The sequence below is a fragment of the Terrapene carolina genome, unplaced genomic scaffold (assembly GCF_002925995.2).
Source record: "Terrapene carolina triunguis isolate 2854851 unplaced genomic scaffold, T_m_triunguis-2.0 Scaffold23511, whole genome shotgun sequence".
NCBI lineage: Eukaryota > Metazoa > Chordata > Testudines > Emydidae > Terrapene > Terrapene triunguis.
In genome coordinates, this window is record NW_020687862.1 from 1 (window position 1) to 14990 (window position 14990).

At 46.4% G+C, this 14990-nt stretch overlaps 1 protein-coding gene across 1 annotated transcript; it reads left to right on the top strand.

Moving 5' to 3' along the window:
• The first annotated feature begins 9471 nt into the window (after positions 1–9471).
• On the top strand, positions 9472–10410 carry LOC112121635 (olfactory receptor 11L1-like). Its single transcript, XM_024220565.1, has one exon. It carries the CDS (start codon positions 9472–9474, stop codon positions 10408–10410), a length of 939 nt encoding a protein of 312 aa, XP_024076333.1.
• The last annotated feature ends 4580 nt before the right edge of the window (positions 10411–14990 follow it).

Here is a 14990-nt window from a genome sequence, read left to right on the forward strand (position 1 = left end):
GTACCTCCTTGTTGGTGCCATTATCAAACGCACTGATGTTAAGAACATGCTGTAACTTTTAACACTGAAAAAAAAATGTTTAATTTCCTCTACTCAGCTGTTTATAATGGATATGTTTCTGCTCCATATAACACAGTTGACATCACAATGGCATTGAACACTCATCTCTTAGTTTTCATACAGATATCCTGCTACCTACAGAAGCCTTAGAAGATGCTGAAATGCCATTGACGCAAGATCAATTGGCTATAGAACCTTGAGCTGTCAACCGACCACCCAGATAGGTAAAACTACTCACCCATTTAATGTCAAAGACATCCACATGCAGCATCAGCAGGGCATTTGTTACTGTTTTATGGGAACATGCATAGCTTTGGTTATATCATCATAGGTTCTGCAGTTTTTCTCAGCTCCAGCTTTAGGAGTAGTTGGTCAGTAGTTTCTCCAAGGAGACAATATCATCCACATATTCAAGATGTATTAATGATGAATCTTTAAAATTCACACCTCCTACTTTGGCCTTAATCAGCCCTGTCATCGGAGAACACTACATGATGTATTAGAACACTACATGACGTAAGTGAGAGAAGGCATCCTGGGTGTACTCCTGATTCTACGGAAAACCAGTCTGTAATACAAGCCTTGACCCTCCACGAAGCGCACTAAACTCTCAGTCATCTCATACTGGTGTTGCAGTATCCACAGCACTGATCGATACACTCAGTCAAAAGCAGCTGCAAAGTCTATAAATAGAGTGTTAACTTCCTTTGGTCGCTCTAGTTGTTTTTCAGTAACATTCCACAGATCTTTATATAAACAATTAAATAAAATACTCATTGGAGCAGGAACAGGGGTCTCCCACCTCCCCAGGGAGTGTCCTAACCACTGGGAGACAGAGTCATTCTCACTCCGACACTCTGGTCCAATGGTTGGCCTTCAGCTAGCCACCGGCTGTTGGATAATTGACTCCTGTAGTATTGATGATTTTGACCTTCATGGTGCCTTTCTGTACTTCCAAGGAGGTTGGCCATTTCATTTGTGATTTTATGCCTCTGTTAAAACTCATCTGTACTGACATCCACCTGGTTGAATTTCGGTCTTTCATAGTGTCTGCCTTTGTGGGTGTGGTCTCATTTCTATTAACCCTAGCTTCCTACTATAGGATCATCTTGATCATCCAAAGGATCCCTTCCAACTCAGGGAAGAGAAAAGTCTTCTTCACCTGCTCCTCACACCTCCAGGTTGTTTCTGTTTCCTATGGGACCATGTAACAGCGTAGCTCCCACCTCTCTTGGGCATCTCCTTATGGTTGGGTGTTTCTGCAGTCTTTAAACAGTCTCGGCCCTGGTATTGGGCCGGACCCACAGGGCTTCCTCTCTGGAGGCAATGGTTTCACCCTCTTAATCTATTCTGGTCCCAGATCTCCAGCTGGGCCTCATGATGGTTCAGTCCCCTTCTGGGGGTTTACTGCTGTCCAATTGTAGACCCTTCCCCAGTGGCCTATGCGGGGGACCTAGACCCCCCACTACTCCAGGCCCCAGCCCAGGGACCCTAAGAATAGCAATCATGTGCCACCACGTCTCTTTCACAAAACTGCTTTCAGTTCCCTGGGCCATTTCCCCACAGCCCAGCCTTCACCGATGCCTTACCCTTAGCTCAGGGTTCTTCCAAGTTCAGGCCCAGCAGCCATCCAGGAGCACTTCCTCGCTCCTCTAGTCCCTGCCAGCACTGAGCTGTCCATTGTGTTGCAGTTCCCTTTGGCCTGCCAGGAGCCCTCACCTGCACTCCACTGGCTCCAGCAAGGAACTGTCTGTATCTGGTTCTGCAGCTCCTTTTATATGGCCCTCTGGGGCCCTGGTTGGCTACTCCCTGCAGCATCTCTGATTGGCTGCTTCCCCCACAGCTACTCTAGCCCACTTGCAGGACCCCTCTACTTCTCCTTTCCTGAGATGGGTGTGGCAGGACCCTGAGGCCTCAAGCGGGGGGCCTCTGGGCCTAGTCCACCCCACCACAGACCATCATCATTGTCTCTGGGGCCTCTATAAGAAACAGTCACCAGATTTAAACAAGGTCTTCTCCCTCCTCCATACAGCAATATCTCCCATGTTCAACCCCCTCATCTACAGCCTGAGGAGCAAGGATCTCTGGGAAGGGTCAGAAGCAAAGTGGTGACTTTCCTAATGAAGTGCAGTTTCCCATAAGGTGACCCAAGTGACTGGGGTAAGAGAAGAATGAGGACCTCTCATGTACTGAAGGTTCAGTTCTATTGGAGTAGAGACGGTCAACCCGACCCAAACCCAATGGGACCCAATTACAAATGTCAGGTTTGGGTTGGGTATGTGTAACAGTGTTGGGACTCACCACCTGGTGCCTCCTGCTGGTTACCTCAGGAATTAGCTCAGTCCAGCAGATCACCCCCTCCTGGTGGTGTCCCGTCCGTCGTCTCGCCCTCAGTTGGTGTCTGAGCCTGCATCACTCCCCAGCTTGCGGCGTCCTCTTCTGGACCACTGCCCTCCTGAAGTGCCCCTTAGTCAATCCACACCCCCTTCCGGTGGGGATCAATCAGCAGTCTCTTTGTGCCCCAGCCACCATGTACAACCATACACCCCAAAGTCTAATCTCTCTTGTCAGGGATCCGGCGTAGTCAATGATGGCCGCTCCCTACGGCCGATGGCTGGGTGTACTGCAGGGGGGAGAAGGGGGAGGCCCAGGCCCACCCACTACTCTGGGTCCCGGCTGAGGGACCCTCTAGTGGCAGCCATCCTGCTCTCCTTCTCTCCCTGAGTCTGTCCACGTCCCTGGGCCGTTTCCCCTTCGGCCCCTCGCATCGACTAAGCCCTTCCCCTCAGGGCCTGCAGCCTGGCAGACACCTTGCTGGAGTTACCTTTTGCTCCCCCGGGCCTGCCCAGCACTGTCCCAGGTGCTAATTTCCCATCCTGGAGACAGACTTTCTCCTGTCAAAGGCCAGGGACAGACTGCCTGCTCCCTTTCTAAGCAGCCTTTCTATAGGGCTGAGCCGGGCCCTGATTGGTTGTCTCCAATCTGGGCCCCGATTGGCTCCCACTAAGCCCTTCTCTGATTGGCTGCCCGACTGCGCAGGCCCAGTGGCCTGCTGCAGCCTAAATTCTCCAGGAGTGGGGCAGCTGCCCCACTACAGTATGAAAACTCAATCTGTAAGATGGTGCAACTCAGCACCCACTCCTCCACCAGCCCAGCCCCCTTGGAGCCGGGGAGAGGGGGCGCATGGAGGCAGGGGCTGGAGGTGGGGTAGGTGAGAAACGGGAGGCTGGTCAGAACCACATCATTTTGGGAACAGGGAGGAGGGCTGTTTCCCCTCCAGGGCAGGACTCACTGCCGGTTTTGCAAAAGCATAGCAGACATGGGTAGCAAGGAGCCGGGAAGGCAGCTGTTGTGGGTAGCCAGGGCAGGGGAGCGGGGACAACATACCACCACAGTTTCCCTGACCCCACTGCTTCCTCAGCCTGCTGTGTGTCTCTGAGGCCAAGGCGGGGCTTTTCCCACTGCCCTTCTCTACATCCACCTCTGCCCGAACTCCCTCTGAACCCCAGTCTCCTCAGCACACACCCCAGCCCCAAACCTCACCACACTGTTCAAGGCAACCTGAACCCAACAGTATCCGACTACAAGTGTTGGGTTTGAATCAGGTCAGGTCTGAAAACAACTTGACACCCTCGGGCTGGGGTCAGGTTTGGATTGACTCTGGCCTAATCATGTTCAGGCCAGGCTTTAAAATTAGGTTTGAGCAGACCTCTATATTGGAGACCCCGTGTAGCATGCGGTATTTGAAACCGTTTACAAGTTGTAAGTCACAGTTACCTTTTTGTACTTTCATTGTGTGTTTCTTTATGAACAGAAAGAAAGAAAGAAAGAACTAGAACTTTTCTCCAGAGCCTTTTTGTCATTAAAGTTTTACCAAATTAATAACCCACTTGAGGTTCACATATTAATTTTGTTTATGCAACAGACATTTCAAAATGGTAGCAGAGGGTGTTATTATGTCTTTTCACGGAGGGAGTCAAAGCAATCCACAAAAGGGTCGGGAAGAAAACCATCACAATGATGTAATCTTTAGTGAATTGGAAAAAGGCATATAAGTAGGCAGCAAGATCATCTAAAGGGTGCTACAAGTTGACAAGCAAGTCCCAGCTTCTCAACATTCGAATGAACATTGGTAAGGAGTGTAAGGGACACGTGAGTTGCCTGTGCTACCTTATGAATATTATCTATGTATTTGATCATTATTGTGTGGCTTGCTAGACAGCTGCCAGGAGGTTAATTCCAATAGGACCAGAGACCACGTAGGCTGGGAAGCAGACAATAATTTGATGTCTCCCTGTTTTCTGGTACTTTAAGGACAGTGCTGGCGTCAGTGCAATTGAAGTGTTACCTCCACCATGCTGGGTTCAGCACTGGGGCTGGTAACTGCAGACGGGAGGACCAACAGGTGAGAAACTGAAACAAGGAGCTTTGGGAGTGGTTGAAAATCTGAGCCGCTGGAGCTTAGGAGAGAGGGACGCAGAGGCTGCAGGGGTACAGACCATTCCCCCCAGAACCAGCCGTCTGGATAAGCTAAGCCTACCTAAGCTTTAGGTCAGACAGATGCATTTCGGCTGTTGTGTTAAGCTTTGATTCCTGCTGTTCAGATTAAATATTTGGCTTCACAAAGACTGGTTTGGGTCACTGTGTTCACCCCAGTCACAGCTCCCTGTGGGGAAGTCTTGCAAGGGCCGATGAACCTTGTCAGGCCTGCTAAGCACTCACAGCTTCTAAACAGGTGTTGCAACCCAGGGACTGGGTCTAAAGAGTGGGAGAATTGCAGGTTTGCACCCCAGTGAGGTAAAGGCTCAAAGCCTCTCATCTGCACTGAGAGATGTCAAAGGTGCAGCTAGCCCTGGACCGTGATAAGAGCAAGGGTAAGGGTGAGTAAATGTTGCTAGTATAGGTAGTAGCCTTACATGCATTATTTGTTTTCCTGTATGCAATAATAATACTAAGCCTTTCTATAGAGCTCTTTGGCAAAGAGTTCCAAAGGAAAAAACAGGATTAGGCACCTATCCTATGTCCTTTTTGTCCCTTTCAAAATCTCTCCCTTCCTTCCTAAGTCACAAAGTAAAAGCTTCAATTTTAGAAATGGAGAAACTGAGACAGAACATGGGAAGTGACATCCTTAAGACCATGAAGCCTGTCAGTGGCAAAGCCAGGCATAGATCCCTGCCTGTCAGAATTTCAGAGCACTGATCAACCACCCTGGATCTCTCAGTGAAGTATAATAGTATAATTGATGATAGGGATATAAGAGACATATAAGGTCACAGATTCATAGATTTCAAAGCTCGAAGGGACCATTATGATCATCTAGTCTGAGCTCTAGCATAACACAGGCCAGAGAATTTCACCCAGTGATTTTTGCAACCAGCCCATAAAGAAAGAAACAGCCAGTCTTGATGTAAAGACTCCAAGTGATGGAGTATCCACTACATTCCTTGGTAAGTTGTTTTAATGGTTAATTACACTCACTGTTGTAGCCTTTATGTTGAAATGTCCCAAATAATATTAAATAGTTAAAGATAACAGTGAAATAAAACCCAACCTGGTTTGCAGGTTCGAGCCTCTAGGTAGGTTACAGAAAATTTATTTAGTAGAGGACCCCCCAGGCAACACTTTGACTGATACAACCAATCTTTATTAAAAAGAAAAATGATTAGTTAAGCAAACAGGTGTGTAATTACCACTTACACAATCCTACAATTATACTTACACTCAAAGATGGAAGGGTATATCAATGGGAGATCAGTCCACTGAGAACAGAGTGATGGTACCCTTTAGATGCTAATTGCAGATCTCTATAATTTAGCACGGCTACTCCTTTTATACTATATTATAATACTAATTAACATTAGCCTGTCCTTTACCATAATTATATTTCCACCACCTTCTTATTGTCTCTTTACATTACACATTATTTAAATTAACATCTGCACCAATGTCCTTCCCATACTATCAATATAGGTAGAATTTTAATAAAACATTCTCAACAATTCTTAAAACACTGATTAAAAACCTTACTTAAACCAATTATAACTGAAACATAGTCCTGAGCAATATCCTTGAAAACTCTTACTTTCCATACCACTCTGTCTCCAACTTATCTCTGACTTTCTCACACTAGCAACTTCACGTTCCCATCCTCCTCTACACTTGGGCTAACTTAGACCCAAAATCAAACATCTACTTATTTCTGAACCTCACCACCCTATAGGCTACACTGTTAAAAAAAATGTAACTTATTTCTAGCCTGAGTTTCCAGCCATTGGATCTTTTTCTGCCAGACTAAAAATTCCTCTTTGATCAGAAATTTCCTTCCCGTTTACTTATAGACCGCCATCAAGTCACCTGTTAACTTTCTCCTTGTTAAGATCAATAGACTGAGCTTCCCATCTAGTCCATCACGTTGGGACCAAAGAAGCATTGCACCTTATTATTTATGTGGATATATATACATTTTATTATGCTCATACTGTATATGCGCTAACTTGCATTCCTTGTAACCCAATTTACTTGAGTAGGGTGGCTGACAGTTTGAGAGAGCAGATTTTTGTTCTCTGTATCTGCATAGTCTCATCTGCAAAGCCCTGATCACTAGTTATTATCTCAGCTGCTCGTGCCTCAGCATCACAGCTTATGTTAGCAGGGACACTTCTGTAGCTAGATCAGAGGGTATGTTTTGTTCGGGGCTGGGAGCAAAGCACCCTGAATTAAGAAATGGGACTATGGCTCCTGCGTCCTCTGAAGCTAAACTGAGCCCAGGTCTGGGATCCTGCAGGGCAAAGTGCTATACTCATTTCCATGCAGGCATTTTTCTAAAAGCTCATATCTTGTAGTTAAGCTCATATGTTGTAAGCAGAGTCAGGATGAGCTCTACCCTGACATCTGGTGGTGAATTATGGCGAGTGTGGAAAAGAACTCCAGGGGCTGATCTTGTTTGCATAGGCACACCCACTCGCCTGGCATGAAACAACAGCAACTGAAAGTGGTTACTTTGGCTGGTGTGGGATCCCCAGTTTCTCTGTTATTGGGGCAGGAAGAATAAAGTTTTGTTACCCTGATTCTGTGAATCAAGGCCAGTGGAACCGTTGTATGACAGAAGGACTGAGTGAGTCCTTCACCATTACCTAAGTAGCACTTGCTTGACAAGGGGCATGGGTTACAAAACCTAGTGAATTGAGAGAGGATGGGGATAGATATTAGTTTGTCTGAAACACCAATTGTACCATCTCCTCTTTCCACTGTTGCATGTCAGAGCTAACTTTGATTCCATTAGGAGTCTAGTTACAGGCTGCTGAGCTGAATTCACTTTGGGCCAATGGTGCACCAGCACTGGGGCTCCTCTACTATGAGCTGAAATCACAAAAGAGCCAAAGTCATTAAGAGCTGAGATCATTGAGTGCTGTGTTAACTAGTGGGGGAGCCTGAAGCTATATTGCTAAGCAGCTGGAGGAGCAATTTGTGGGGATGACTGGAGGAGCAGCAAGCGGTGCGGAGCCTTGCGGGGACGGTTGGAGCGGCCCAAAGAATGGCGAGCGGAGCTGTTTGCGGGGACAGCTGGAGCGGCTCACAGGTTAGTGAGTGGAGCGGAGCAGCTCGTAGAGCGGAGCAGTTTGTGGGACGGCAGGAAGTGAACTGGCTCGTGGTGAAGGCTGCAGCGGAACCCCACGGAGAGACGGCCGGCTGGCCTCGGATCACATAAGGTGCCCCTTAACACTCTGCTTGCCCCCCCTTTTACTCTGGGGTTGCACTGACCAGGGACAGAGACTTTGGGGGTTGTTGGACTTTTGGGAATTTGGGTGGTTGCTGGACCCAAGAGACTTTGGGCGTGTTGGATGTTGGGGACTCTGGGTGATTTTTGGGTTGCTGGATTCAAGAACCAAAGGGAAAGGACACAGCCCAATTTGCTTGGGTGGGTTTTTTGCTCATGGTTTGTGTTATGAATCCTGTTTGTGGTGTTTGTCCAATTTAATGCTGATGTCGTTTACCTCATGTTATTAAACATTTTCTGCTACACTCAGACTCCGTGCTTGCGAGAGGGGAAGTATTGCCTCTTAGAGGCACCCAGGGGGTGGTATGTAATTGTCCCAGGTCACTGGGTGGGGGCTCGAGCCGGTTTTGCATTGCGTTATTGAAACGGAACCCCTAGATACAGAACCCGGCCCTTGTTGCTGCCAACTTAGATGGGCTGAAGGGTTACATGTTGTGTTCTGACCCATTGGACTGGAGCTAAAGCATCTAGTCCTATAGACCAAAATCTCATTCATACTAATATCTGGGCTGAAAATTTTCCTTCAACTATTTTTCAACAGGATATTGGGGGTTTGAGTATTTTTTTTTATTTTATTTTCAAAAATGTGTCTGTGTTCAATGGAAAATTTCCTTTTTTACATGGAAATATTTTAAATTGGGGATGCAGTGCCTCCTGGGAGTTGTAGTTTGCTTCTTGTGTCTGCATTCTCCTCTGTGGCTGGCATCCTCAGTTGGACTACACCTCCCATAATGCATCATGGTCTCCCATTTTAGTAAGGGGAAACTGTGCAATATGGAGTCCCTGTTCCTGCTGCATTATGGGAGATGTAGTCCAGATGGGGATCCCAGCCCATTGAAGAGAATGGGGAGATGAAGAGCAAACTACATATCCCACGAGGCACTGCAACTGCCTTTTGTGGCCAAAATCTCTTTTTTCAAATGTTTTGCTGAAAACTAACAGATTTCCATAGAATATTTTTTTGACCAGTTCTCCTATGGCCCCATTATGCCAATACAGCTTTGCAAAGGAAGCAGGCTTTAAATGGATGTGGAATGAGAATCTTACCCATATATATTATTGCATGTTGCTGATAAAATTATAGGTAGATTACTCTGGGGTTTGCAGATGCATAACTCCATTGTTTTTTCCCTTTACAGAGTTAACTGAAAAGGACCCTTCCATGAAGTTCTGGGTTCATGTTAATGGAAGTATTTGTAGCTGTTGTAACAACTGCCATATTACATCAGGCCGCGTGAAAAAATATGATATATTAAGGGACATATTTTCAAAGGTATTTATGATGCAGATAGGTGTTTAGTTGGATTTACTAATGTACTTAAACAGGTCACGGGTCAGATTTTTAAAGGTATTTCAGTGTCTAGTGGGACTTTCAAATGCATCTAGGCACCTAAGATCCATTCAAATCAATGAACTTTAGTTATTGAGGTTCTTTTGTAAAATGCCACTAGAAGAGTAAGTGAATCTTTAGGCCCTTAAAAGCTTTTGATAATCTGGCGCTAAGTAGATACTGAATACAGTTAAAAGGGATAGAATAACTAGGAAATAGTTGTAGTTTTGGGGAAAGGAGATCTTTCCGTTTTGGTAAATCTTTCTTCCTTCCTTTCTTTCCTTGCAGAGAATACATGGCACACATGCAATGGGAAAATGAAACATCCATCACCAAGTTCATCCTTCTGGGATTTGGGAACGCCAACGAATTTCAGATTCTGCTTTTTGTGCTGTTTCTGGTGATCTACGTTCTGACCATGGCTGGGAATCTCCTCATGGTTGCGCTAGTTGTGTATGACCAGCACCTTCACACCCCCATGTACTTCTTCCTGGGGAACTTGTCTTTCCTGGAGACCTGCTACACCTCAGTCATTTCCCCCAGGTTGCTGGCTGGGTTCCTGGTAAAGGATAGGACAATCTCCTTCAGGGACTGTATCACGCAGTTATTTTTCTTCGGTGCTTTAGCTTCCATAGAGTGCTCCCTTCTTGCAGTCATGGCTTATGACCGTTATTTAGCCATATGCAACCCACTCAGATATAAGGTTATGATGAACCTCAGGGTCTGCCTTCTGTTGGTATCTGCCTCTTGGATAACTGGTTTCTCAGCCTCGGCTTCAGTAGTGGGGATGGTGCCCCACCTAAACTTCTGTGGCCCAAAAGAAATTAATAATTTCTTCTGTGACATGGAGGAGCTGCTCAAATTATCTTGTGCAAAAAGCCCTCTGGTGGAAATGACCATTCTGGTCTCCTGCTCCCTGGTAAGCCTTGTCCCTTTCCTCTTCATAATTGTGTCGTACGTTCTTATCCTCTCGGCCATCCTGCGAATCGCCTCCTCCGCCGGGAGGCAAAAGGCCTTTTCCACCTGTGCCTCTCACCTGCTGGTGGTAAGTCTGTATTATGGGACCATCATTATCATGTACATGACACCATCAGCAGAGCTGTCCCCAGGCTTCCATAAAGCTCTGTCCCTCATGTACATGGTCATCACCCCAATGTTTAACCCCATCATCTACAGTCTGAGGAACCAAGAGGTGAAGGGGGCCTTCAGGAAAGTCGTAATGCAGAATTTAGGCATGATTTAGGCTGTGGTTTTCAGAACGGCCTCAGGAACTTTAGCACCCAACTCCCATTGGCAGATCAGTATCTAATTTCTTTAGACCACCTTGAATAACCTAGCCCAGATCTCATCAGAATTATGATGATTGCCTACAGTCTTAACTGGATTTATTAACGATCTCTTTGACTGGGTCTTTCTTCTTCCCCAGCATCACTCAGGATTTCACAACACTTGGCCTGAAAAAATTTCTGTGATGTTAGAGGCAGAAAGTTTGAGGAGGGACTTATATCATGGCCCTTATTGTCCAGTTCTGCTTGAAGTGTCTTTGCATGGTTGCAAAATGAAATGTGGACACGAAACTTTGGTGTCTTAGATGTTTCTAAGATCTTTGATTTCCCTCATGGTATTTCCCCCATGCACACAACAGATCCTCCCCCCAGCTTTACCTGCACAGAGATTTGCCCAAAAAACAAGAACATGCAGAAAAAGCGTTGTGCATGACCAAGTATTCAAGGTTGGAGGGAGGGTAGAGCAGCTGTGAAGACATGTCTGAACTGAGTCCCTCTTCTCGGTCCAAAACAACATGGCACTGCATAGCTGAGGTTCTAATACTGGAATTTATCCTTTATAAAATATGAAGTCTGTCTGAGATTTTCCAAGGAGCCTGTGGGAAATAGGCACCCACATCCAACTGTAATTTGAGTGTTTAGTTCCCTACGCTTGCTTTGGGAATCCCAGCCTTCCTGGTTTCCAGATGCCAAGGCTGTTGTGGCTTTGGGAGTACTGGGCATCACCTGAGCTCAAGAAAACCTGTTCTACCAAGTGTAAAAAAGAGCAAACTTCAGAACATCTGAAACCAGGCAGAGGAGGACAGTGGTTTGTGCAGAGGGATACACATGCACATTTGTGTGTGTACACACATCAATTAATGTAAACATTCTGGCATAGTCTATATAACCATTGCATTTATGCACCACAGTATATTGTCCACATCTAGTTCCCAGAAGTAAGCATTTCCATTAGTAAGTTTTCTGAGGAAAGCTGTCCCACATTGACCTGAATTATACCGGTATTTTGAGGGAAGAATAAGTCTATCCACTTCTTTCTTATTGCAAAACCTTGTGGGAGTTTGTTATTCCCTGTCCAATTCAAGGATTTGCATAAGTACAATCGAGTCCAAAAATTTTTAAACTCAACCCATCACCATTATGTCTCCAAAGTTTTGTTCTTAGAAATGCCCAGTGTGACTTGAGTTGTTTTTCCCAAATATAATTGCATTTAGTGAAAGAGCCTAATGAGTCTCTGCAGGAAAATGGTTCACATCATAATGAAGCATAATTTAACTTTCCGAGCAATGATTGTCCATTATAATGCCCGGATCGTTGCCAATAACCATCTTGATTTTAGTAAGGCTCTTGTCACAGTCCCACATGATATTCTCATAAGCAAACCAGGGAAATGTGGTCTAGACAAAATTATTGTAAGATGGGTGCACAACCTGTTGAAAGACTGTACTCAAAGAATAGTTATCAATGGTTCCTTCTGAAACTGGGAGTGTGTATCTAGTGGGGTCCTGGAGGGGTCATTCTGGGGTCTGCTACTATTCAATATTTTCATTAATGACTTGGATAATGGAGTGGAGAGTATGCATATAAAATCTGCTGATGACACCAAGATGGGAGGGGTCACAAGCACTTGGAAGGCAGGATTAGATTTCCAAACAACCTTGACAATTGGTCTGGAATCAACAAGATAAAATTCAATAAAAACCAAGTTCAAAGTACTTCACTTAGGAAGGAAAAATCAAATGCACACCTACAAAATCGAGAATAACTGGCTAGGTGGTAGTACTGCTGAAAAGGACATGGGGGTTAGAGTGGATCACAATTTGAATATGAGCCAACAATGAGATGCAGTTGTGAAAAAGGCTAATATCATTCTGGGTCTATTAACAGGAATGTTGTATGTAAGACACAGGAGGTAATTGTCCTGCTCTACTTGGCACTGGTGATGCCTCAGCTAGAGTACTTTGTCCAGTTCTGGGCACAGGAAAGATGTGGATGAACTGGAAAGACTCCAGAGGACAGCAACAAAAATGATAAAAGGTTTGGAGAATCTGACCTGTGAGGAAAGGTTAAAAAAAAAAAACGGGCATGTTTAGTCTTGAGAAAAGAAGACTGAGAAGGGGACCTGGTAACAGTCTTCAGATATGTTAAGGGCTGTTACAAAGAAGCCAGTGATCAATTGTTCTCCATGTCCACTGAAGGCAGGACAAGAAGTAATGGGCTTAATCTGCAGTGAGGGACATTCAGGTTAGATATCGGAAAAAACTTTCTAACTATAAGGGTAGTTAAGCTCTGGAATAGGCTTCCAAAGGAGGTTGTGGAATCCCCATCACGAGAGGTTTTAATAACAGGATGGACAAACACCTCTCAGGGATGGTCAAGGGTTACTTGGTCCTGCCTCAGGGCAGCACTAGACGTGATGATTTCTTGAGGGTCCTTCCAGCCCCACATTCCTCTGACTTTATGGTGGGTTCACTGGGACACCATGCATGAGGTCAGAGATGGAGGCAGAGAAGAAAAAAAAAGGAAGAGTAGCCATCAACAAAGCTGCGTGCAGGAGTCAAAGGGACAACAGAGCCTAAGGCCTGGTCTACACTACAAGTTTAGGTCGACTTTAGCAGCATTAAATCGAATTAAGCCTGGACACGTTCACACGACGAAGCCCTTTCTTTCGACTTAAGGGGCCCTTTAAACCGGTTTCTTTACTCCACCTCCGACGAGGGGATTAGCGATAAAATCGGCCTTAGCGGGTCGAAATTGGGGTAGTGTGGACAGAATTCGACGTTATTGGCCTCCGGGAGCTATCCCACAGTGCTTCATTGTGACCGCTCTGGACAGCACTCTCAACTCAGATGCACTGACCAGGTAGACAGGAAAAGCCCCGCGAACGTTTGAATTCATTTCCTGTTTGCCCAGCGTGGAGAGCACAGGTGACCACGCAGAGCTCATCAGCACAGGTAACCGTGATGGAGTCCCAGGATCACAAAAGAGCTCCAGCATGGACCGAACGGGAGGTACGGGATCTGCTCGCCATATGGGGAGATGAATCAGTGCTAGCTGAACTCCATAGCAGTAAACGAAATGGCAAAATATTAGAAAAGGTCTCCAAGGCCATGAAGGACAGAGGCCATAACAGGGACGCACAGCAGTGCCACGTGAAAATTAAGGAGCTAAGGCAAGCCTACCACAAAGCCAGAGAGGCAAACGGAAGGTCCGGGGCAGAGACGCAAACATGCCGCTTCTATGCGGAGCTGCACGCCATTCTAGGGGATGCAGCCACCACTACCCCAACCGTGTGCTATGACTCCATCACTGGAGAAACACACAGGGAAGAGGGTTCGGGGTACGAGGAAGAGGAGGATGAAGATAATGTAGATAGCTCACAGCAGTAAGGAAGCGGAGAAACCGGTTTCTCCAACAGCCAGGATATGTTTATCACCCTGGACCTGGAGCCAGTAACCCCCGAACTCACCCAAGGCGTGCTCCCAGACCCTGAGAGCACACAGGGGACCTCTGGTGAGTGTACCTTTGTAAATATTACACATGGTTTAAAAGCAAGCGTGTTTAATGATTAATGATTAATTTGCCCTGGCAATCGCGGCCAGTACAGCTACTGGAAAAGTCTGTTAACATGTATGGGGATGGAACGGAAGTCCTCCAGGGACATCTCCAGAAAGCTCTCCTTCATGTACTCCCAAAGCCTTTGCAAAAGATTTCTGGGGAGGGCTGCCTTATCCTGTCCGCCAAGGTAGGACACTCTACCACGCCAGGCCAGTCACAAAACTCATTTTCAAAGCTTCTCTGATGCGCACCACGCCCTGCTGTGCTCTTCTAACTGCCCTGGTGTCTGGCTGCATGTAATCAGCGGCCAGGCAATGTGCCTCAACCTCCCACCCCACCATAAATGTCTCCCCCTTACTCTCACAGATATTGTGGAGCGCACAGCAAGCAGCAATAACAATGGGAATATTCTTTTCGCTGATGTCTGAGCGAGTCAGTAAGCTGTGCCAGCGTGCTTTTAAACGTACAAATGCACATTCCACCACCATTCGGCACTTGCTCAGCCTGTAGTTGAACAGGTCCTGACTACTGTCCAGGCTGCCTGTGTACAGCTTCATGAGCCATGGCATTAAGGGGTAGGCTGGGTCCCCAAGGATAACTATAGGCATTTCAACATCCCCAACGGTTATTTTCTGGTCAGGGAAGAAAGTCCCTTCCTCCAGCTTTCGAAACAGACCAGAGTGCCTGAAGACACGAGCATCATGTACCTTTCCCGGCCATCCCATGTTGATGTTGGTGAAACATCCCTTGTTATCCACCAGGGCTTGCAGCAGCATTGAAAAGTACCCCTTGCGGTTTATGTACTCGGTGGCTTGGTGCTCCGGTGCCAAGATAGGGATATGGCTTCCGTCTATCGCCCCACCACAGTTTGGGAATCCCATTGCAGCAAAGCCATCCACTATGGCCTGCACGTTTCCCAGAGTCACTACCCTTGATATCAGCAGGTCTTTCATTGCCCTGGCAACTTGGATCACAGCAG

Coding starts and splice junctions, on each gene's coding strand:
- LOC112121635 (XM_024220565.1), top strand. CDS start 9,472: ATGCAATGGGAAAATGAAACATCCATCACCAAGTTCATCCTTCTGGGA.